The 24,902-nt window shown below is 44.1% G+C and overlaps 1 protein-coding gene across 1 annotated transcript in view; it reads right to left on the bottom strand.

Annotated features, from left to right (window-relative positions):
• Positions 1-24,902, bottom strand: part of CAPN6 (calpain 6) — a 521,958-nt gene that overhangs the window by 366,025 nt on the left and 131,031 nt on the right. Inside the window, exon 2 of the mRNA XM_086918437.1 lies at positions 5,990-6,161. Coding sequence (XP_086774563.1) covers positions 5,990-6,154 — 165 coding nt within the window. The 5' untranslated portion in view covers positions 6,155-6,161. The remainder of the gene's footprint in view (positions 1-5,989; positions 6,162-24,902) is intronic.

Here is a 24,902-nt window from a genome sequence, read left to right as displayed (position 1 = left end):
CACAGGCTTGATGGGCGAGAGAAAATCGCCCAGCTTCACCCTTTGCTTCCGCTGGCCAAGGAAGGATGTTAGGAGGCTGAGTGCAGGGCCGGCCACTCCCACCTCACTGAGTCGGCTAGCTAAGATGGAGGGAGACAGGGCGTCGAAGGCCGCAGTAAGGTCTAACAGTCAATCAAGGCATTTATAGAGCGCACTACTTACCCGGAGGGTCTCAAGGCGCTTGGGGGGGGGGGGGTAGTGGGGTGCCGCTACTGCTCGAACAGCCAGGTCTTGAGTTTCTTCCTGAAGGAGAGGTGGTCTTGGGTCAGGCGAAGGTCTGTCGGGAGGGTGGTCCAGGTCTTGGCGGCCAGGTAGGAGAAGGACCTTCCTCCTGTTGTCGCTCTTCGGATGCGGGGGAGGGCGGCGAGGGCGTGGTTGGTAAATCGGAGGTGGCGTTTGGGAGCGTAGAAGTTGAGGCGGTTGTTGAGGTAGCTCGGGCCTTGGTCGTGTAGAGCTTTGTGTGCGTGGGTGAGGAGACGGAAGGTGATTCTCTTGTTGACGGGGAGCCAATGCAGGTCTCTCAGATGTCCGGAGATGTGGCTGCTCCGGGGGATGTCGAGGATGAGTCTGGCTGAGGCGTTCTGGATCCGCTGGAGTCTCTTCTGGAGCTTGGCGGTGGTTCCGGCGTAGAGGGCGTTGCCGTAGTCCAGTCGGCTGGTGACGAGGGCCTGGGTGACCGTCTTCCTGGTCTCGGTGGGGATCCACCGGAAGATCTTCCGTAGCATGCGCAGGATGTTAAAACAGGACGCGGAGACGGCGTTGACTTGTCTGGTCATGGAGAGGGAGGAGTCCAGGATGAAGCCCGGGTTGCGTGCGTGGTCTGTCGGTTTGGGTGCGGTGTCCAGGGCGGGGGGCCACCAGGAGTCGTCCCAGGCGGAGGGCGAGGAGCCCAGGATGAGGACTTCCGTCTTGTCTGAGTTCAGTTTCAGGCGGCTGGTCGTCATCCACTCGGCTACGTCTTTCATCCCTTCGTGGAGGTTGGTTCTGTCGTCGGCGGGGTCGTTGGTCAGGGAGAGGATCAGCTGGGTGTCGTCGTCGTAGGAGATGATGTTGAGGTTGTGTTGGCGTGCAATGGCCGCAAGGGGGCTCATGTAGACGTTGAAAAGGGTGGGGCTGAGCGAGGAACCCTGAGGAACGCCGCAGATGACTTCCGAGGCTGCAGATCTGAACGGTGGTAGGCGGACTCTCTGTGTCCTTCCAGCGAGGAAGGAGATGATCCACTCCAGTGCCTTCTCCTGGATTCCGGTGTTGCTGAGGCGCTGCACTAGGGTGCTGTGGCAGACAGTGTTGAACGCCGCGGAGAGGTCTAGGAGGATGAGGGCCGCTGTTTCATCGCTGTCCAGCAGGGCTCGGATGTCATCGGTGGCAGCGATGAGGGCAGTCTCGGTGCTGTGGTTGGCTCGGAAGCCAGACTGTGAGTGGTCGAGGGATCCATTTGTCTAGAGGAAGGCGGCCAGCTGCTTGTTGACGGTCTTCTCGATGACTTTCGCTGGGAACGGGAGGAGCGAGATGGGGCGGTAATTCTTGAGTTCGGTGGGGTCCGCTGTTGGTTTCTTTAGTAGAGCGCTGAGTTCGGCGTGCTTCCAGCTCTCCGGGAAGGTGGCGGTGTCGAAGGAGGAGTTGATGATGTCCCGCAGGTGGGGTGCGATGACAGCGTCGGCCTTGTTGAAGACGTGGTGGGGGCACGGGTCGGTCGGGGATCCGGAGTGGATAGAGTTCATCGTGCAGATGGTGTCTTCTGTGTTGATCTGGGTCCAGGCGCTGAGGGTGGTGGTGGGGGGCGTTGGTGCGGTCGTTGGGAGCGTTGTTTGTGGGCTGAAGCTGTTGTGTATGTCCGCGATCTTGTTGTGGAAGTAGGAGGCGAGGGAGTTGCAGAGGTCTTGCGACGGGGTGATGTCGTTGTTTCCGGCGTTGGGGTTGGAGACAGCACCAGTAAGGCAGTCTGGCCACTGTTGACCTTAGTGCGGATACTATTGACAACCACTGTGAGCGCCGACTCTGTGCTGTGAGCCTTCCGGAAGCCGTGCTGTGAGGGATCCAGAGTGCTGGAGCTATCCATAAAGGCACTCAAATGATGATTAAGATGTGCCTCTAGTAGCTTAGCAGGGGCAGGGAGGAGAGAAATGGGGCGGAAGTTTTTCAATGTCCCAGGGTCCTGGGTAGGCTTCTTCAGCAAGGGCTTGACAATGGCCAATTTCCAGGGAAGGGGATAGACGCCTTCCGAGATTGCCAGATTCATAACCTCAGCAAGGGGGGGGGTAGTATTACCTCCCTGCACTCTTTGAAGGTTTTCAAAGGACAGGGGTCAAGCGGGGATCCGGATTTAAGTTTGTCCAGGAGAGGGCTAAGAAGCTCGGGAGTGAGGGTGGGAAAGTGAGCGAAGAGGCAACAGAGTTCGGGCATCTGGCTTTCCAAAGGGGGTGCGACGGTCGAGACGGGACTCCCAGGACTATGGTTGAGAGCTTCCAGGTCTGTGTAGATGTCCATGATCTTAGTATGGAAAAAGGTGGAGATCTGATCACACAGTTCTTGGGAGGCGACTATGGGGTCGGGTGACTGAAGGAGGGACAGGGTGTCAACTATTTTAAACAGTTCTCTAGGGGAGCTGAGTGAAGTAGTCAGTTTGGCAAAATGCGCCTTCTTTTCTGCCAGAACCGCGGCTTTATAGCCCTTGAGAAGTCTTTTGTGTTTGTCCTTCTCTATGGGGTCCAGATGTAGCCTCCAAAGTCTTTCTTGTTTCCTACATCCCTGACTGAGGACCCCGAGGGAGTCAAAGAACCAGGGGGTAGAAGGTCGTTTCCTGGCAGTGTAGTGTTGCGTAACCGGCGCTAGAGATTCAACGGCACCTGACAAAGTATTTGACAGGTCACGGGCCGCGGCATCGGCACCACTTTCTAACAGAGGCTTGATTTTGGACATAAAGGGGTAAAGTGTATTGTTGTTTAGCCCCCTAAAGTTCCTCCTCGATTACCCACTTGTTATTATCCAACTGGGGCACAGTGGAGGGGGGAGAACAAGATCGAGGGGAACAGCTAGATGATCCGACAAAGACAGGGGGAGGGGAGAGCCAATCTGAAGGCGGGGGTCGTTGGTAAATACCCCGTCTAGAGTGTGCCCAGCTAGATGGGTCGGACTACTCACTACCTGAGGAAGTCCACAGGAAGTGAGTGTACAGTTTCAGAGGAATTAAAATTCTCCAAATGGAAATTAAAGTCCCCAAGGACAGTGAGATTTGGTCTATCCATGTAAGGTTCCAAAGTCTTGAGAAGTCCGAGACTGAAAGTGGACCTGGGGCCCGGGGGCCTGTAAATCAGGATCCCAGTGAAGGACACAGTGGGGGAGGGGTTTAAGGCAAAATATATGGCCTGGAAGGGGTCAGACGGGGAGGACAGGTGATCGATTCAACATCTTGTCGAGCTGTGATGCACGATCCCCAGCCCCCCTCCCCTGCGAGGGGGGCTGGGGATCGTGTAGCACCTTGCACTTTATGTACCATTATTCACTTTTATGCATTAGCACTTTACATCCTAAGTATGGATGAACTGCTTTTGGAATAGCCTGAAGTGTATTTTCTATGCCTATTTGATAATGACGCTATGCACTTTAAGTATTATTATATGCACTAGTATTTTGTCCTATTCTACCATTTTCATAGTTGATGAATTTAACATTTTTATTTTTTATAAATTTTAATGATGATGTAATGTTGGAAGGTTTTCTTTGACTAGTATACTTTTATGGTGGTATTTGTTGCTCTGAATAAAGCTGATTTTAACTTGGACATTGCAAGCCTTTGTGTGCATTTTTGTGCTAGCACTTTAGAATTCTACCAAGCATGAGTTTGAAAAATGTACTAAAATAAAGGAGTATCTTACCAGTCCAGACACACCAGCCATGGCAGTGAAGTCCACTCCTTTTAATGGGTGTGCACATGTGATTTGGCAAAATTATGTAATTTACAATGCAAGACAGCGAAAGGATGAAGTGAGCTGGACTGAGTTGACACCTGACCAGTTTTCTACAGGCGCCACTGTTATTTGGATGTTCCTGTGGGACAAATATTAGCAAAATCACCTAAAGCTGGTACTTTTTTGCAGTTATCGGTATATGCTTCAAACAACAAATATAAAGAGAAAACACTTTTAAAATGTGTTCTAGAGCTGCGTTAATGATCTGTGAGTCTCAATTAAAGCAAACAAATGCAGGAAAGCCACGTTACAAGTGAAATAAGATGATTTTGTTTACACTGCTATTTAGCATCACATCTAGGCTTTTGCTCACTCTTAAAGCAAGAACAAATGGCTTGTGTTTTTCTCTTGGAAAAGCTGGCAACTCAAGGGCTGATCCAGTGCCTCATGCCTTAGCCTCTGTGGTGGGTGGAGGAAAAATGTGTGGTCAGCATACCAAAGGCTGAAAAGGGCTGATCGAAATCTCCCTCTACATCAATGGATGAAAAGGGATGCCTGAAAGCTCCGTCTAGACCAATAGAAAAAGGGCTGATTGAAAGCGCCCTATAGACCACTGCATGAAAAGGGCTGACCTAAAGTGCACTCTGACACATCGATGAAAAGTGCTGACCGAAAGCTCCTTCTAGACCAATGGATTAATAGGGCTGCCTCAAAGCTCCGTCTAGACCAATGGATGAAAAGGGTTGCCCAATGGATGAAAAGGGCGGACCAAAAGCTCCCTCTAAGACCAATGGAGGAAAAGGGTTGACCGAAAGCTCCCTCTAAGACCAATGGATGAAAAGGGCTGACCAAAAGCTCCCTCTAAGACCAATGGATGAAAAGGGCTGACCAAAAGCTCCCTCTAAGACCAATGGATGAAAAGGGTTGACCGAAAGCTCCCTCCAGACCAGTTGATTAAAAGAGCTGAACTAAAGCTCGCTCCAGGTATGTATAAATATCTGTATTTGTTAAGTATTTTGAAAACACGAGGCTGTTGAAAGTTGTAGCAATGAAATACTCTCCACTGTAAGCTGTTATGAAAACTATCAAGGCAATTCTCAATACATTAAATTAAGTTTTAAAAAAGTTATTCAGTGTGTCTCTTGTTTGGCATAATGTACATCAACAGTAAATGAACCAGAGGATTCTGGTGAAACGTCACACAAAATGCTGACAGTAGAAACTCCATTGAAGACTGTATGTTGTCTGTTTCCATGCCAATCAAGGCTCGCTGGGAAAAAGGTCGCCCACCATAAAGTGCTATTTATTTGTTCCACATAGAATATGTGGTATACGGAGAGTGCCTGTAACATTCGAGTAGGATATAATGACTAGATAATAAATCCTAAAATATGTATCAAAATTAGAAACTCCTAACTCAATGCTGTTGCCCCATTGTATGACCCACTTATTAATGCAGATTTTTTAAAAAAAACATCTAATTATTGGTAGCCGTTTCTACAGTACTTAATGAGTGGAACCCTTTTCAATATCCAGCCACGTCCATATACAGCCTTCTAAAATCTGATAATAAATGGAACCTCTTTAATGGAGCCCCACACAGCCTACCTTTTCGCAAAGCTAAAGCTTTCTTTACATGTTGCTTGTGTTATCAAGGTATTCTGTTGAACTGGTCAATATTTATTTTCATCTCTTTTCATGAAACATATGCTAGCAGTAAGACTACATACATGCAATACTAAAACGGTCAGCCTGCTTGTCTGATAAGGACCCAAACTAAGTAAACTCAGGTAAACATTAGCATTGTGTTTTAATCAGCAGGCGGGAAATAATGTTTCTGCTAGCCAGCAGCAGAACAGATATATCATATGGATGCAAACTTGCACAACAACCATGATAAACAGCATTGAAACAGTACAGCAGCCTTACATTGACCATTTACATGTGGTGGCCTACACCTATATAAACTCCCCCTCTGCCTGCACCCTACAAAATATGTTCTGCACTTAGGATGTAGAAAGGGGGAGGGGCGACTGGTTTACCTTGGGACGCTTCCACTCCACCCTCCCAGAGGGAGGCTTGCTGTAGAGCAGGGACTCATCCGAAGCTGGGAACTCTGGGTCTTCAAAGAGGCGCCCCTGCTTGGCACACTCCTGCTTCAGGTCATCATACTTCTGGCCTTTGAAATATAGGACTTCTGAACTCATTCTCCTCCTACAAGGTCATATGGAAATTGTTTATGTTTTGCAGATGCAGATTTTTCATTAGATTTTCATACAATGTTACACAGAGTGACTCATCAATACATTTTCCTTAAGTTTACATTGAAATATGTTAACTTTAATTAGTTATAAAGGCATGCATTACAAAGAATATAGATGCACTAAAAGATTCAAAGACACACAAGGAGACATTAGTAGTGGGAAAGTAGTGGGAAAGAAAGGAGTGGGAAAAAAACAAGCAGATTGCTCCAGAAAGCCATGCATCATTGCAATACTTCAAGCTAAAAAGTACGTTGTGCCTACTACAACCACCATCGCATACTGCCTGATTACTGCAACCACCAGAGCAATTAAAAAGGTACAGCGACTTGCCACTGACATTGTAACTCTACTCATCCCAATCTTGATGAATGCTTAGGCATTCTGCCTAGATTAAGAGGACACTAATATCCTTTCTAGCTTTGACTCTGCCTGTATTCCTCTTTGTGAAAAGTTCTTCTTTTTTCAAACTTCTTGAATATCTCACCTCAACATAATTGTATTTAATATTTAACATGCCAACAGCCTATCTTGCAAAACACTACCCAACAAACCTAAGAATTCATTGACAGTTGAACTACCACATTTCAGTTCATTGCTGTAGCCTTGGAGCACTCCGGAGTAGCACGCTCTACTGGCCATTAAAGGCCCGCTCCAGTGTTAATGGCCAGAGCCAACGGTGAGGGCCTTTAACAAATGAGCCAGCCTTTCGCGGGCGGAATAGCCCACTACAGAGGGCTCTAAGGCTATTAGAACATTCTGCCCGTAGAGGACAGAATGTTAACATTTGTAAAACAAAGGCCTCAACCGGTCTGGGGGGATTGAATTCCCTTTGTCAAACATTCGAATGTTGATGTTCCGGGCTTCTACCAGCCATTAAAAGCCCAGAGCACTCCATTGTTATCAATGGAGCACTCAACATTCCAATGTTCTAATATAGCCGTATAGCCCGCCATAGCGGGCTATACCGGCTATTAAAGGCGCGCTGCAGCATTAAAGGTCCAAGCCGAAGGGGAGGAACTTTAACAAAGCAGTTGGACCTTAATTGCCAGTATAGCCCTGCTACGAAGGGCTATAAGGCTATTAGAACATTCTGCCACTAGAGGGCAGAATGTTCTAACAAATAAAACAAAGCCTTCAGGGAGCGCGAGGGGATTGAAATTCACTCAGGCTCCCTGAAGCCTCTGTTCACAGCCAAAACTGTGAACAAAGAAGCATTGGAATATTGGAGCTCCGGGATTATACCAGCCATTATAAGCCCAGAGCACTGCATTGTTTTCAATGGAGCTACCAACATTCCAATGTTCTAATATAGCCTTATAGCCGACCGTTGCGGGCTATAGTGGGTATATTAGGCCCACTCCATCGGCTTGTGCCTTTAACAAAGGAGCGGGACTCTAATAGCCGGTATAGCCCAGCTACGAAGGGCTATAAGGCTATTAGAACATTTTACCACTAGTGGTCAGAATGTTCAAACAAATAAAACAAAGGCGTCTCGGAGCCCGAGGGGGTTTAAATCCCCTCGGGCTCCACGAGGCCTCTGTTAACAAAAGCAACTTTGGAATGTTGCTCTGCAGTCGTTTACCGGCCTGTAGAAGCACGGAGCACTCCATTGTATTCAATGGAGTTCTCCACATTCCAAATTTCTTATAGTCTTTACTTCACAACAAAAGAAACGTGTGGATCAACTTGCTCTATGAATGATTCAAATTTTGAAAGAAACCCACTGACTTGACCAGCACACCATTAACCCACTAACACGTACAGCACACCATAAACCCGCTGACTCGAACAGCACACCATTAAGCAAGAGCTGAACCTGGAAGAGAAACATTTTATTACTGTGTGATCAGAACTCATCCCAGAAGATCTGAAACCAGGCATCTTTACAAACTATGTACTTCAGAGGGCCCAAAGTGACAGCAGGCCATGGATTAGGACAGCTTACTTGGATATCAGAAGAGTCTACATAGGGGCGTGGCTTGAGCGCCGCACAAGATGGCGGCTTGACTCCGGAGCTCCGCTGTACGAGCGCCGACTCCAGCGAATTCCTCAACATTTCCCGGACTTTCGAGGACGCCACGAACATTTTTGGACATCGGAGCATGAGGTGAGCAGAATGGTATCAGCTGCGTCCCTCTACTCCGTTCTAATGCGCACTTCTAATCAGTGACGCGGCTCGCTATTCGGCGGCCGCCATTTCCTCGCCTTTTTGCCGCGAATCTTCCACAGTCGGCAAATGTTGCTTTTTACGCCACGGCGCTTCCTCTCAGCACCCAAAAGTTCTAAGCCTCACTAATATGCGCATTTACTTCATAACTCCTCACCAGGAACCTTTCTTCATCGTTTCTTCAATCTCAAGCGCATTTTCCCTTCACGCTGCTTAGCGTTCTATGCTGCAATATCCTAAAGGGCACCGCTTTTCACAACAGTTTCACTCACAGGTTGCTAAAGTGCCTGCAACTATGTTTCCTCACAAAAGTGATAACTGCAGTTCACCTCCTCGTGACCAGTGACTTTTCTGTTCAACACATCGTCTAAATCCTCTATTCATTCTCCTCACTGCTGTTACGGTCCTTGTGCTTGGACTTTCAGTTTCATGTGGTGACATTTTGTGGCACATTTCAATATTTTTCTATCTTGTGGAGGATTTCCTGTATAAGGACTGTGTGTGATACTAATAACACTTTTTCTTAAGAATCTGGGGTAGCATTGCTATTTTTCTCCCTTGCCCTATATGGGGAAGCTGCGCAACCTCAAGCTTACTACTTCTAAGACCAAACCGCGTCATTCCTCAGATTCTGATTCTACGACGCAGACCATGGATGACCTTGTTTCTCATAAACCGGATGTTACCCATGGGGCAATTCCTAAAACTAATACCTCCAGTAAGCTTTTACAACCTGGCTCTACGAAACGTCTGAAAAAAGATCCTCCCTCCCCAGGTTCCTCGTCGAACTCAGCATCTATGGATCTTATCCTTGAAGAACTTCGCGCCCTTAAACCCTTCATGGCCGAAACTACTAAAACTCTGCAATTTCTTCACGACAAATGGTCTACACTTGAATCGCGAGTTCTTCTGGTGGAACAATCCACGGAGTCTCTTCAAACTTCCTGTTCTAAAATTTCGTTGTTGGAGAAGGATGTCTCTCTCTTAAGACGGCAGACTGAGGAGTTGGAAAATAGAAACCGCAGAAATAACCTACGCCTTTATAACCTTCCGGAACTTACAGAAGGGTCCAATCCAACTGCCTTCTTTCAAACCTTCTTACCAAAAATTTTGGATCTTCCTCCTTCTTCTTCACTCAACATCCAACGTGCACATAGACTTGGTCCAAAAGTTTCCACCAAACCCCGTGGAGTCATCATGCTGTTCTTACAATATACTGACTTACTTCAAGTGCTTTCAGCAGCAAAAGCCAAGAAACAAGTTATGTGGGAAGGGCACCGTTTATATCTTTCTCAAGATGTAGCTAAAGTAACAGCTGACCGTCGGAAACAGTTCCTCGATTTAAGACCACGACTGCGAGATCTTGGTGCCAGATTTGGTCTCCTTCATCCTTGCCTCTTCAAGGTCACTTACAAAGATAAAACAACAACTTTCGAAGACCCGCAAGTCCTTGAAGAATTTCTCCGTCACCACGAAACCGTCAACATGGACACTGCAAGATCCGTTTAATTGTTCATGTTTTCTCCTGTTTGACTAAAATGTTCATCCTTTTGTTTCCCTAATATACCCAGTTTCTGTTTCCTCCATCCTAATGTATACACCTAGTCCTAGTATTTTTTGTCCTATTACTGCGCAGTTTATATATTTGGTTTTTCCTTATGTCTCCCTAACATACTATTTTCCATTTTTGTCTTCTTACAGATCCTCTCCTCATGTTCTCCACCCCGATGTATTTTTGCTCCCTTCAATTCAACATATGCTGGTCCCGAAGGTGTTCGATGGCGTGAGTCTCTGTTGTCGATGTCGTCCTCTTCTGGCGTCGTCACCCCTCAGTTTTCTTCTGTATTTGTTGGTATGTTTCTGCATCTCTCTAATTTTCTTCTATTTTTTCCACTGTTCTTTTTTTCTATTCTCTTTCTTTACTCTTATCTCTACCTTTCACTTACATTATTCTCGTTCTCCTCTCTTGATCTATTTCTCTCACTGACTCTTTCTCGCATTCTTAGTACTTTTCTCCTTTCCTCTTGACTCATTTTCTCCTCATACTTCATCATTTCTTTTATATCATTCTCTTGATAATTTCTATTCCGAGTAGTTACCTGGAATGTTAAGGGGTTAAATAACCCCATTAAACGTCAAAGAGTTTTAACACATTTGACTAGGCTTAAAGCCGATGTAGCCCTTCTTCAAGAATCCCACCTCACAGAAACGGAGGCTACCAAACTTAAACGCTGTTGGGTGGGTCATGTTTTTCACTCTCCCGCTTTAGGTAAGAAAAATGGTTCAATTATATTATGTCATAAAAAGTTAACTGTTTCAGTTGTATCTCAAGAATGCGATGTTAATGGTCGTTGGGTTCTCATTAATCTTCTTATTGATAAAATTCCTTTAGTTATTTTCAATGTTTATGCTCCTACAGGTGTTGATAAATTGTTTTGGCCTGCTATTTCTGATAAGCTTGTAACTCTCAATGAACAATATGTTATTTTTGGTGGTGATTGCAATCAAGTTCTAGATCCCTTTTTAGATAGAAATTCAAAAGTTAAATTTGTCCCCTCCAAAATGCATTCCCAATTTGTCACATCTATACAGAACAATGCTTTAGTTGACATTTGGAGGCTATGTAACCCGGATCTTAGAGAGTACACCTTCTATTCCCCTACTCATCACTCCCAATCCCGTATTGATTACCCTCTTCCTCAGCAAACCCCTAGCACAACTTGCTATTCATTCAGATATAGGCTCCATTTTAATTTCGGACCATGCTCCCGTTTTTGTGGATATTGATCTTATCCCTTTCTCCCCTCACTCAGGACGCTGGAGATTTAATAACTCCTTACTCCTTGATTCCAACTTTTGTACCCGTTTTAATTCCTTTATCACCGAATTTTTTACACTTAATCATCTCCCAGAATCCTCCTTTACCATGGTATGGGATTCATTTAAAGCAGCTGCAAGGGGATTTATCATTAATTTTGTCTCTCAAAAGAAAAAACAATCTGTCTCTAAATCAACTCAACTTTTAGATAAAATTAAGAAGCTAGAATATGCCTATTATAACTCTAACTCGGAATCTTCTCTTCGTGAACTTATATCCGCCAAATTTGACTTTAATAAATATACCACCAATGCTGCCTCAAATTCTCTTCTTAAATGCAACTCCCGTTATTACGGTGGGCAGAACAAGATGGGCAAACTTCTTGCCAATTATCTCAAGGTACGAAAAGAGAGAACTAAAATTGAATCTTTACAAGGCCCAGCTGGTGTTTCTTTATTTAAAGACAAGGACATATTAGCTCAATTCGTTTCGTTCTACCAAACCCTATACACTCCCGAATCTATTCCTGACCCTATTGATCTTCTTACATATTTTCAAGATATTCCCTCTCCAGATTCTTCTCATATTGACTTCCAATCCTTAGATTTGGATATTACCCTTCCTGAAATCTCACATGCAGTCTCTATTCTTCGTCGCGGTAAAGCACCGGGGCCCGATGGTTTTACCATTGAATTCTATAATCACTTTTCTTCCCTTCTCCTTCCTAAACTGCTTTTGTTATTCCAATCATTTACAACTTCCGGATCTTCTCAGGGAACTTTCCAAGAAGCTTTAATATGTCTAATACCTAAACCAGATAAAGATCATACCCTCTGTAAAAATTATCGTCCTATCTCCCTAGTAAATACTGATTATAAAATTTTCGCCAAAATTATTGCTCTTAGATTAGATCCTCTGCTACCGGAACTTATTGGCCCTGAACAGTCTGGATTCGTTAAAGGTCGTTTATCGTCGGACAATTCTCGTGTTTTCTTCAACATTTTGAGTAAAGCTGCCTCCCTCTCTATCCCCCTTGCTGCCATCTCCCTGGACGCTGAAAAGGCATTTGATAGAATAGGTTGGGATTTTATGTTTCAAGCACTTCGTTGGTTTGGTTTCCCTCCTAAATTCATTTTTCTTATTTCTTTACTTTACTCTAGCCCCCATGCTTCAATCTTTGTTAATGGTATGACTTCCGATTACTTTCCCCTTCAGAGGGGGGTGCGTCAAGGTTGCCCTCTATCCCCTCTTTTGTTTATTCTAGCTTTAGAACCATTTTTGACTAAAATTCGACTTGATGATAATATCACTGGCTTTCACTATGATTCTCAAAAACAAGCTAAACTATCGGTATATGCAGATGATATTTTATTTTACTGCTCAAACCCCCAAACAACTCTTCCCTCCTTCCTTAATCAAGTTTCCCCTTTCTCTACTGTTTCAGGTTATCGTCTTAATACTGACAAATGCGAAATTTTACCCTTAAATCCTTTATGTCACAAACATCTCTTTGACTCCTCTGGCTTTTCCTGGCAGCCTTCTAAGATTAAGTATCTGGGTGTTTGGTTCGCTCCTCGTCTTCCTGACACACTTAAATTTAATTTCGAGTCTCTCTCTAATAAAATTACTACATCAATCAATCGTTGGAATCCTCTCTTCCTTTCTTGGTGGGGTCGTTTAGACTCTATCAAAATGATGCTAGCACCTTTAGTTCTCTATACGATTTCCATGATTACCATTCGTATTCCGGATCATTATTTCAAGTCGATTGACTCTCTTCTAGTCAAATTTTTGTGGAAGGGTAAAAAATCTCGAATTGCACTCTCCTCTTTGACAAAAGATAAATCCCTCGGCGGGGTCAAATTCCCTAACTTTAAATCATATCACAATGCTTTTTCCTTAAAACAAGCCATGCGTTGGCTTTCTTCTGATCTTCCTCACATTCCTCCTTTATGGCTCACAATAGAATCTTCTTTTCTTCATCCTTATGAATTCACAGAAGTTCTCTCCTTCTCCTCTAATGTATCATCTCTACGTTCCCCCATCATTTCTCACTCCTGTTCTCTTCTTCGTCCCTATTTATTGTCCACATACCCTTCTGCTTCCTCTACTCACACCCAACCTATTTGGCATAATAAACTCCTCAAAATCCGTAACCGCTCATTATATTAGAAAACCTGGCACTCTCTTGGTTTAAAATGGATCTCTCAACTTCTTACAAATACTCAACCTCTTCCTTTTCCAGATCTTCAAACACAATTTTCACTACCTTCTTCTTCTCATAAGCAATACTTATCCCTGATTCCATCCCTTACCCAATACCTTACTTCGCTCCCGATTACCAATTCTATCCCTATCACACACCTTTCGATTTCTAATGCCCTCGATCACTCCCTTTCTGCTTCATTTATCTATAAATCTTTGCAGTCTTCTACAGATCGTACTAAATCTAAGGTTGAGTTGGCTTGGGAAAAAGATTTATCTCAAATTTGGCACTTCACTTTATGGGATAAAATCTGGTCCAAGGTTCACAGTACACCCAGAGCTGCTAACACTACACAAACTTTATTCTTTATTTACAACCGTACTCTTTTCACTCCATCAATTTTGTCATCATTCGCCCCAGACACTCCCTCCACCTGTTGGTCCTGTCCATGCCCCTTAGCTGATTTGAAACACATGCTATTTGAATGTCCTCATATTTTACGTTTTTGGCACTTGGTTTGGTCCCATTTGCAAAAGATTTTCAACTTTACTTTTTCTTTTTCCGTCATTCACATTTTCCTAGGCTCTCATTCTCCTGCTTTCACCGGATCACACCACAAACATAAATTACTTGACCTGTTAATAGCCATTGCTTTTCACCATCTTACATCACATTGGAAGCAGGCTAAAGATGTTTCCTTTAATGCTTGGTGGAACGCAGTTTGTTTTAACCACCGTCTAGACACTACTTTTGTTACCCCCATTTCCTTAGCAATCAAACGTGACCTTTTATGGCTCCCCCTCACCGAATATTTATCCAAGATTGCCAGACCTTCTCCCACCTCTCCATTACGCGATGTTGAAGTTCGTAAACCACCATGATTGCACTTTCTTGTTTGATTATATTGTTTCTCCGTTACATCTACTGTTTTATTAGATTATTTATATGCTTTCTTATTCAAGATGTTCCTTCATTCTTTTGAGTTCCTGACATTTATTGCTTATCCAAGTTTATGTATGAAATAGCTTTAATAAGTTTCATCATTTTGTAAGAGAGATTTTTTGTTTTTCATATCCTTTGACTGTTTCTTCATTTTCTGCCTTTGTCTGTTCTTATTTCAATAAACTTCAAACTTAAAAAAAAAAAGAAGAGTCTACATAGCACAGAAAAGTTACGTCTGCGACAGGAATCATGGCCCGCTGGCCATATTGTATGAAACCCAGATGTCCTCCAATACACATCGACTAGTACTCCCCGACTCCTGTTCAGGTTCTGCAGGATTCTATTAGATGGTTTAGGGTAACAAACGTGATGTTAATAATGTACACTTTTAGCCCCATATGACCTTTTCTTGACCTATCCACACTATTACATTTATACAGCGGTAGGTTAAAGCTGGGCTCAATTATAGAATAATAACTCTTCTGTAATTGTCATCCACTATCTGTAATCCTATAGATCCTCCGATGTTCTCCGTGATAAACCTCACTCCAATTGTGTTTTTTGAGGAACGGCTGCTGTGACATTTTCTGGGATCCACTACTAGGGTACACAATGTCCATAAAGGATCCCGTGTGACTTTATATAGATCCATCTTTTCCCTGCCACATAATCCAATCCTTCAGCTTGGCATGATCTTTATATTGAACCCAACATAAATGATGGCATGAATAGAACTCAGGAAACTGAACGGTCTCCCATGTGAGTTTCAACTTTGCTGGCCTACTTTCAAGTATTTTACTCTTAATACGAAGCTCAATATATCCCTTTCATCATTCCGGAACAAATATTTGACTCTCAAAAAGAATTTCAATATATCCCTTTCATCATTCCGGAACAAGCATTTGACTCTCAAAAAGAATTTCAATATATCCCTTTCATCATTCCGGAACAAACATTTGACTATCAATAAGAATTTCAATATATCCCTTTCATCATTCCTGAACAAATATTTGACTCTCAAATAGAATTTCAATATATCCCTTTCATCATTCCTGAACAAACATTTGACTATCAATAAGAATTTCAATATATATCTTTCATCATTCCTGAATAAACATTTGACTCTCAAATAGAATTTCAATATATCCCTTTCGTCCTTCCTGAACAAATATTTGGCTCTCAATAAGAATTTCAATAAATCCCTTTCATCATTCCCGAACAAAGAAGTTTAAAAATTCAACCATCCAAGTAATTATAGAATTAATATCAGAGGAACTGACTCCTTGCAACATAATAGTCATCACCATCCCCCTGATTGGTGCTTCTGAACCAGGAGAAAGTTAAGGAGTGGAAACTAGAAGAAATAAAGACCTACAAAAAGAACTACTAGAACCCTATTTAATTTCTGAACGTGTGGCTGCCTTATTGAATATTGAGACTAGTGCGCCAGAAGGGAGTGCCAGGGGTACTAAAATGCAGTGCCAGGAGAAACAAAAGGCAAGTCAGCCATTGCAGCTGCTACCTCTGGTACCCATTCATGACTGGTAAGAGGTTTTCAGAGTGCAGGGCCCACTTGACTGGAAGCAGATTCCCTTTTCAATGAGGCTAGAAAGAAACGACCCCTTATTCCAAAATACTCTTAAACACCTCCTTTGCCTCTCACATCTTCTGCACTCTGAACATTCTTGTGAACTCTTACAGGGCAAAGATAAGGTACCCATTATGAATTTGCTGCCATGTATACACATGTTCTTTTACTTTGTTCTTTCCATAGGTTATCTCAGGAATTAAAAGTATCCATAATACATTGCTTACGACACCAATGTTTTAGTGACAGACTGTTTGGATATTTTTGGGGGATAAAGAAAAAGTTAACTTTTAGAAATAGATGGCAGAGCTTCAAAGACTAGTATGGATTAGAGGAGTTAAAAATATCATCCACTGGTAATCACTCCACATTCCAGTCCCTCGTTTTTGCTACCTTAAGCAAGATACCTTTGGTTACACTCCCATAAGAACAGTGCAGCCCGAACTGCCAGGCCATTTTGTTTTTAAAAGGGAACACAGGCAGGCCCAGGCTGGTTGTGGTCTTGCTGGGCCTCAATTGTAAAGAGCAGCTTGATTCAAATGGCAGAGACAGCCTGTCACCCATACCTAAGCACTCATGTTTCATGAACTGTATCTCACTGAGTAATTACCAGATTGGCCTATATTCATCTGGAATGATGGTCTGTTAGCACATAAATCGAATGCGCCCCACACACACTTTTTATGTTTTGTGAAATGTATTCCAATACACCACCTGGGTACCTATGCTTAAGACATGGAGTTGCTGTACGTCATCCAAAATAATGCAGACATGTATGTCAATATATCGCGACTTTAGGCTCGGCCCCTTGAATCATCTGTGGTCTTTGATGGTCCTCGCTGAAGCAGTGCAGAAGTTCAGGTTTTAGAACCAATCATGGAATTGTCAAGACAACCCCCACAATTTAACAGGATAGTGAGTCAGTGGAACCCTCTGGAAGATGAGCATACTCCATGTCAAGGTTCAAAGTGACAACATATGAAGATCAAACATTCTGGCTAGAAGGGCTGTGCCAATAAAGTTCCCTGATACCCTCCATCCACCTCAATTCTCTTAGCTTCTTTTTTTGCCACTACTTCCACAAAGTGATTCACTTGAGGCCTTCCACAGGCACCAGAATTGGTACCTGAAGGTATCTTTATGTACCTTCATTATGCATCACATTTACTTTCTGGATTTGCTGACGCTGCTAACGCTGCAAAGGCTGGGATCTCGTGCTGCAGAGGATATTCCTGCTCTTGCCTGCCTTTACAGAAACTGCTTGCGGAACCCGCTTCGCGGGTCCCGCTTCGTGTGGGGGCTTCATCAAGCGTCTGCGAGGTGACTGTGTTGTGCGGGGCTGCGAGCGAATGCGAGAGCAGGACTTCAAGTCCCAGGAGTGCCCGCCAGACCCAATTGACACCACCTGGGCCGCTCTCCCTGCATGCTCCTCTCCACCATTCTCATTTAAAAAGCTTTTCCTCCTGGCTGCTAGTTGGGAAACTATCTGGATTTGCTGACGCTGCTAACGCTGCAAACGCTGGGATCTCGTGCTGCAGAGGATATTCCTGCTCTTACCTGCTTTTACAGAAACTGCTCGCGGAACCCGCTTCGCGGGTCCCGCTTCGTGTGGGGGCTTCATCAAGCGTCTGCGAGGTGACTGTGTTGTGCGGGGCTGCGAGCGAGTGCGGGAGCAGGACTTCAAGTCCCAGGAGCACCCGCCAGACCCAATTGACACCACCTGGGCCGCTCTCCCTGCATGCTCCTCCCCACCATTCTCATTTAAAAAGCTTTTGCACCTGGCTGCTAGTTGGGAAACTATCTGGATTTGCTGACGCTGCTAACGCTGCAAACGCTGGGATCTCGTGCCGCAGAGGATATTCCTGCTCTTACCTGCCTTTACAGAAACAGCTCGCGGAACCCGCTTCGCGGGTCCCGCTACGTGTGGGGGCTTCATCAAGCGTCTGCGAGGTGACTGTGTTGTGCGGGGCTGCAAGCGAGTGCGGGAGCAGGACTTCAAGTCCCAGGAGAGCCCGCTAGACCCAATTGACACCACCTGGGCCGCTCTCCCTGCATGCTCCTCCCCTCTCACTCTGACCATACAAATTTACTCACCCAACCCCGCTGCGCGGGAGCGTCCCGGGAGAAGCCCGGGACAAGGGCGGGACAGTCTGCGACAGTCCGCGACTGGCAGAGACTGGACTGGGCCAGGAACGCTGTCCATTAATCTTCGTGAGCGATTTCAACTTTTGGGATAACGACGAAGCACCATAGCCCTTACTAATGGACATTAGGGGAGGTCTCATACCACTTGCAAGTAGTGGTCTCTGTACTATAGGCTTGGTATTTATTTTGGGCCACTGTGATTGCTGAGCTTTGTCACAGGTATGTCAAAACAAAAGCAATGTATCGCTCCTTCAAATACCATGGATAACTATCTATTCCAAGTGGTCGCTAAGATAAATAATGATAGAAGGTCTTCCCTGGGGTTGAGCCCAACGCCCACCAACATTTCACCCGCATCACCCCGAGTTGATTTACAGGAACTAGAAGACTCCACTGAAACAGGGGTGCTTTCCCAGATTAGTACTGATAGCCCCGCTCATAATGCATCCTCACTTGCTACACTGAGTAAAATAGATGAGGTTGATCATGAAGTTGTAGACTTGGATTTGGAAATAGTGGAGGATAGCTCCCCTAAACCTGCGCCTGTTCCTGCGCCTAGAGTGACTAGAGGGCCCTCAAAGGGCCAACCTAAGGGTACTGAGTTACGCTCAAGCAGAAAAAGACCAGCAACTCCACCTAGGAAAAATGGCATAGAGGATCTAGGGGTTGAGGATGAGGCCAGTATGTTACGGGATGAGGCCAACATTAAGAAACTCATGGTAATGTTTGATCAAAAATTGAGGGGTATAATTAAACCACTGTTATCTAAGATTGACCAACTTACTGACAAAGTTAACAAGCTTGAGGGCCTTCTGTTGAACACAAATGAAAACATGGGGGAAATACCAAACCAGGTGGTGGACAAAATTGAGCAAACAAAACACAGGGAAGGTGGTACTGGGGAAGCTAGGGAGTCGGTGGTTCCGACTCATCCACTTATCCCCACACCATGTTTAGCAGCAAGTATCCATCGCCCAGCAGATCAGTTGATAATAAACAGGTCCAGGGAAGATTCTTCTCTGGAACCAGGCCCAATGGAGTTAATCGTAGAAGCATCCCCATTGATCCTGGTCCTAGCTAATGTACCTACCATGAAGCCTGGCCAGACTGAGTCCCCCGAATCACTCTTAAGTAAAGCTCTATACTGGCTGATCAATAACATGCACATCACCCACTGGGGTAAACATAAACTCTCAGAGGAATTATTAACTGCCAGAAGAGTGAAATGGATAGGCAGTAGCCCTAAAAAATTTAAAGGCGACTGTGTGGTACTTAATTTTAAAGGACCTGAAGTATTACCAGATATTCTACCCAATCTTCTGCCCCCCCCAATGCAGAACAGCAGAAATTATCCCTCTCACACTTGATTTCTTTTATAGAAGAAGAGGCTTCAGTGCTAAACCAAGTGTTTTGAGGACGAAATGGACCACAGTGGCTAATAGAAGGGGCTGGGGTGGGGGTGGGGGTGCCCAAAGTAGTGACTGGGGTGTAAATCTAGAAAATAGATTTGCAGCATTGTCTAACCTAAACGAGTGCGATTGACTTGTACATCGAAACAATATGCCAGGATACGTTCATGTTGAGAAAACAGATAAGGACAGTGCTAATGAGGAGGGCATCTTAGACCCGAACCAGGTAGCCAACCGCTTGGTAGCACCCATTAGTAATAAAAGAGAGGGGGGGCCTGATACCTTGGAGTGGTATAGCACTCTAGTCCGGTGTAACAGCAGTGACCCATTACCCGAGATTTACCTAGATGATGACCCTGGCATCCCTTCAGAAATCTTAGTAACATATACTACTCAGCAGAATATAAATACAACCAGGCAGGGCCCACCTCAGTTAAATCAACATTGATCTTTATTTCTTGGAATCTTGCAGGGATAGCGAACAAAGTAACATCCCCCGAATGGTGTGCTTTTATCGATTTACATGATATTATATTATTCCAAGAAACATGGTCACAAAGTCCTGTATATCGGGTGGGCTACCTCAATTTCTTTATTTCTGCAATAACAAATGGCAAAGGCCGCCCATCAGGAGCTTTGCTGATCTGGGTTCGACAGTCTCTGAATTGTACAATCCAGCAAAGATTCCTTCCTTCCGGGGATATACTAGCAGTTAATATTAGATGGGACAATGGAGAAGAGCTTGCCCTTTTTAATATATATGCTAGGGGGGTCAGAGGGGGGAAGACCTCAGACGTAATAACGGTCCTTGAACAGGAGCTAGAATTATTGCCTCTAGAACAATCTATTAGTGTTGGGGGGGACTTAAATACTACTTTTGAACCCCTGGGTCAAGAGGATAAATTCTTAGCGGAGGAAGAGGATAGTAAATGGGGAATCCCCCAGCTTGAGATGGCTGCAGTTAAAAGATGGAGCACAGTGGCCATCCAAGTGAAAAGCCTCTGTTTAGCTAGAGGCCTTAGAGCTGCAAATGGCCGCACATCCTCTGACCGTGCTGAGAACAGCACGTTTGACAACGGTCGGGCATCCAGTAGAATTGACTACTTTCTGGTAGATACCAGGATCTGGAGCAAACTGATTGATATGACCGTAGTAAAAAGAATGGAAAGCGACCATAACCCGCCGTGTATGGCCTTCAAGTCCTATGTAGAGGAAAGGGGGTAAGCTCAGAAGAAGAGAGAGTGACCCTGGACCTAGTATGTACAAATAACCAGCGACACCTAAAATGGGAGAAGCTAGTAGAGGATGAGGGGAAGTTAGAGGAACTCAAGAGAGTAGTAGGTGAGGAAGTAAACAACATAAAACTACTTATAGGTAACTCTAACTTTCTAGACATGTTGATGGAGGCTCATAAAAAACTCTTTTGCAGACTGCAAACATTTTTTCTAAAACCAATAGGCAATAATAAGGGTAAAAAACATCAAAGCAAGCAGGGATGGTACGATAAAAGCTGTAGACTGGCACGCCAGAACCTTAGTAGAGAGCTTCAATCGGGGAACGCTGTGGCAGTCAGGAAAGCCAGGGACAAATATAGATGCACTCAAAAGAAGGCGAAGAGGCTATGGGACGAGGAAGTATGGGGTGAGCTTAAAACCGCATGCGTGGCTAAAGATTCGAAGTTATTCTGGTCCACGGTAAAGTGGGACAGGGGAAGGTTGGCTGCCCCCCCCCCAAAACCATGTTGCCAGCAATAGCTGGATAGAATTCTTCCAACCTTAATATGCTCGCAATCAATCTCAAACCTGTGTTACTTTGCCGCCAACTGTTTATTACAAGCATAATGTGTTTAATGAAAAAGAAGTACGTGTTGCTCTTGATTGTGTAACGAGGGGAAAAGCGCCAGGTATGGACGGTATACCAGCAGACGTCTATCTAAGTGATCGGAACACATGGTGTACATATTTTGCTTGGCTTGCCAATGCAGTGGCGATGGGTGGTGAAGTACCTTTGTCCTGGAAAGGAGCGGAAATTATTCCAGTGTTCAAAAAAGGTGACAAATCTCTCCCTAGCAACTATAGACCCATCAGTCTCATAGATTCAGCTCAGAAACTGATGGGTAGTATGGTGCAGAACAAGCTCAAAGTATGGATAGAGGAAAATAACATCTTGTCACCATACCAAGCGGGGTTCCGCCCCCTGACTAGTTCTATCGATCAAGTTTTTTATTTCTTTGCCCTGTATTGGAGGAATGTTACCTTAAATAATGGCCCTTTATATGCTGTCTTTGTGGACCTAAAGTCAGCTTTTGACTTGGTCCCCAGGGACAAGCTTTGGAAGGTACTAGCTGATGCAGGGATAAGCCAAGAACTCCTTACTCTCCTTGTACGACTGCATGATAATAATTATGCCAAAATTAGATGGGGGTCACAGGGAGAAGTAAACGAGCCCTTCCCCGTAGAGCGCGGGGTAAGGCATGCGTGCGTTCTAGCGCCAACATTGTTTTCGATATATATAAACGGTATAGTAGAATTCCTGAAAGGGTCCCCCTCTGATGCCCCCATAATAGCTGGCTCACGTGTTCCCGTCCTAATGTTTGCGGACGACACGCTTATATTATCACGCACACCAAGGGGTCTCCAAAAAGCGGTCAACGCATTTGGAGAGTTCTGCGATTCTCGAGGTTTAGAGCTGAATACCAGTAGGACAAAGTTTATGTGTATGAACCGCCGTACATTGTTTAAAGGAGTAATTACCTTTAAAGGCATCCCTTTCGAGCAGGTAGATGCTTTCACCTACCTTGGAATAACACTGCAGGGGAATATGAAATGGAATGCACACATAGATACTGCTGTATTAAAGTTTAGCCAACTAGCAGGAGCATTATCATTAAAACACAGAGCTTCTCTTACTAAACCAATAAAGTGTGCTCTTGAGATCTATCAAATGAAAGTTATCAGCGCTAGTTTATACGGCTCAGAGCTATGGGGTTTCTGTAACCTAGCAAACCTGACTATAGCAGAAAATAAGTTTCTTCGGGGGGTGGTGGGGGTGCCGCAAAGTACGCCCACTGTTCCTTTGAAATTAGACCTTGGTAGGAAAAATATCGCGGATTTAGCGAAGTTGCGCCCAGTGTTGTATTGGAGAAGTCTAATGGTGACCCCAGAGCTAGCTCAGTATGCTTCAGCATTGACAGACATTGTTCTACTTGACCGTTTTCATCAAATTGTTTGGTTGAAAGAATTACGGGGGGTACTGTCACAGTTAAAACTAGACCACCTATGGGGCAATACTGATGTGTCCTGTTTCCCCTCAAAGATCAGGCTGAAACAAATGTACTGGGAGATGGTGAACATTAGAACTTTTGCCAATGGGACTAACTCTTCGCTGACAAGACGCTTCCTGGACTTAAAAATGTCTCCCTCGTGTGAAGCGTACTGGGAATTGATTGAGAAGCCACACGACAGGAAGTTGTACTTCCAATTTAGAGTCGGATCGCTCCCAGTGAATGTGTTTAAAAAGAAATGGTCTACAACCTGGGATGAGCATTGTTACCACTGTAAAGATCAAGTTGAGCATGTCTCCCATGTACTGTTTTGTTGCCCCTTATATGCCAACCCAAGGCATAAATGGTTAAGACCCGTTTGCCTCAACTTGGGGACGCGTAGTCAAGCTACAGCACTTAGAATTCTGGAAACTGATTGTTCTCCACTGTCAGTCAGTCAAAATACTCTTTATTCGATTTTTGTTAAAATCATAAAAGGACAACATACAATACAGTTTAAAACATCAATTGATCTAGTTACTGAATTATAACATGTTAACTTCATTTTTCCAAAAAATTACAAAAGTTAAAAGTTATTTCAATAGTTAAAAATCTCCATTTAAAACCAAATTTGGATTAAAATAAGGCTTTCATAGGTAATCTTTTCTTCCTTGATCTGAATGCGGCTGTTAAATAACAGGCAACACTAAACATAATATGGGTATCTGGTAACATTTGAAGAAAAATTAAAGCTGGCCTTATTTGAATGAAGCCAGCAGCCCTTAAAACAGCGTAGCAAAAGTAGATCTAATATATTTCAGCCAGGGTATTCTCATGGCATTGTCCCTTGAGATAACATCCTTAAGGATAGCGTGGTTTAACGTTAACTCAGAGTTCAGCCATGTTTTAGACCAGAAAAGAAGTGGGGCTAGTTTTAATTTATCGACAATGTAGGGTAAGCCCATTTCTTCATGAATAGAGAAGGTGGGTGTGGAATGTGGGACAGAAAGAATTTTCCTAATAATACCATTTTCCACCCTCTGTATATTTACCAGGTTGGCATATCCCCACATAGCGGACCCATACATAGTGATAGGGACACACTTGCTGTTATATATTTTGATCACTGCCTCCATCGGTTTTGCCCCTAGTCTTTTTGTGAAGGCGAGCAGGGCTGATGATGAACGTGCTAGACTGAGACTCTTTGCTTTGATCTGGGAAACCCAGGACCCTCTTTGATCAAAAAGGACCCCCAGATATGGAAAAACTGGTACCCTAGAAAGAGTCTCGCCCTTGCAGGTAAAGGACTGTTCGTAATTGGTGTCGCAAAGTTTTTGGCATGGGCCTGGGTGATTCGAACACGTGCTCTATTAGGAAAAATGCCGTGAGGAATCTTTGTTACCATGTTTCTATTGCTTTGACGTGTGAGTAAGTGTCAAGGTTGTTTTTAATAATGATGTAATAGCTTCTTGTATTCGATGGATTTTTTGTTTAATACTCATCTTAAACCCTGTGTATTTTATATTTTAAATTTAGTATTTATGGTAATGTGTTAGGATGGAAATGCTTTTATGACTGAAGTCGAATAAAGCTTTGAAATTGGATTGGCATCACATTTACAGAACATATTGAACACCTATGTTCGAAGTAGGTCAAGTAGGTCAACAAAATAGGAACCTTACAACCCAACAATGCCAATTCGCACTCACAGAATGTGACCATTTATTAAGGTGCACTTAACACATGTGGACATTCAGTCAACTTTGTCAGAACTGCCACAATCACCGGTTATAGGGCTGGGCCTGCCTTTGGGCGGTCTTACCCTAGGTGACCCATACAAGTGAGTGAACATCTACAAAGTTGTAATTCTAAGGGAGTTAACTACTCCTTGCTGATAGATTCTCATCCTAGAAACTAATGTTAATTTGCTCCACTCAGAGGCAAGAACATGTGTATTAGCAGGGTTGGTTTGGGAGAAAATATCCCCTTGCAAGCAGAATTTCCTACCTAATAGAAAATCGGATTATGTAAGGGTTCTTTAGAAATCCCTTAAAAATCTGGAATTTGCTCCAAACATACGAGTAACCGCACAGGAGCTAATTTCTAATTATTTAACTCTGACCTTTATTAACCTCTCCCAATCTCTCTATTGGT

The sequence above is a fragment of the Lissotriton vulgaris genome, chromosome 4_1 (genome assembly GCF_964263255.1).
Source record: "Lissotriton vulgaris chromosome 4_1, aLisVul1.2, whole genome shotgun sequence".
Taxonomy (NCBI): Eukaryota; Metazoa; Chordata; class Amphibia; order Caudata; family Salamandridae; genus Lissotriton; species Lissotriton vulgaris.
Note: the sequence above shows the minus strand (reverse complement) of the source record. Positions and strands in the feature narration are given on the sequence as shown.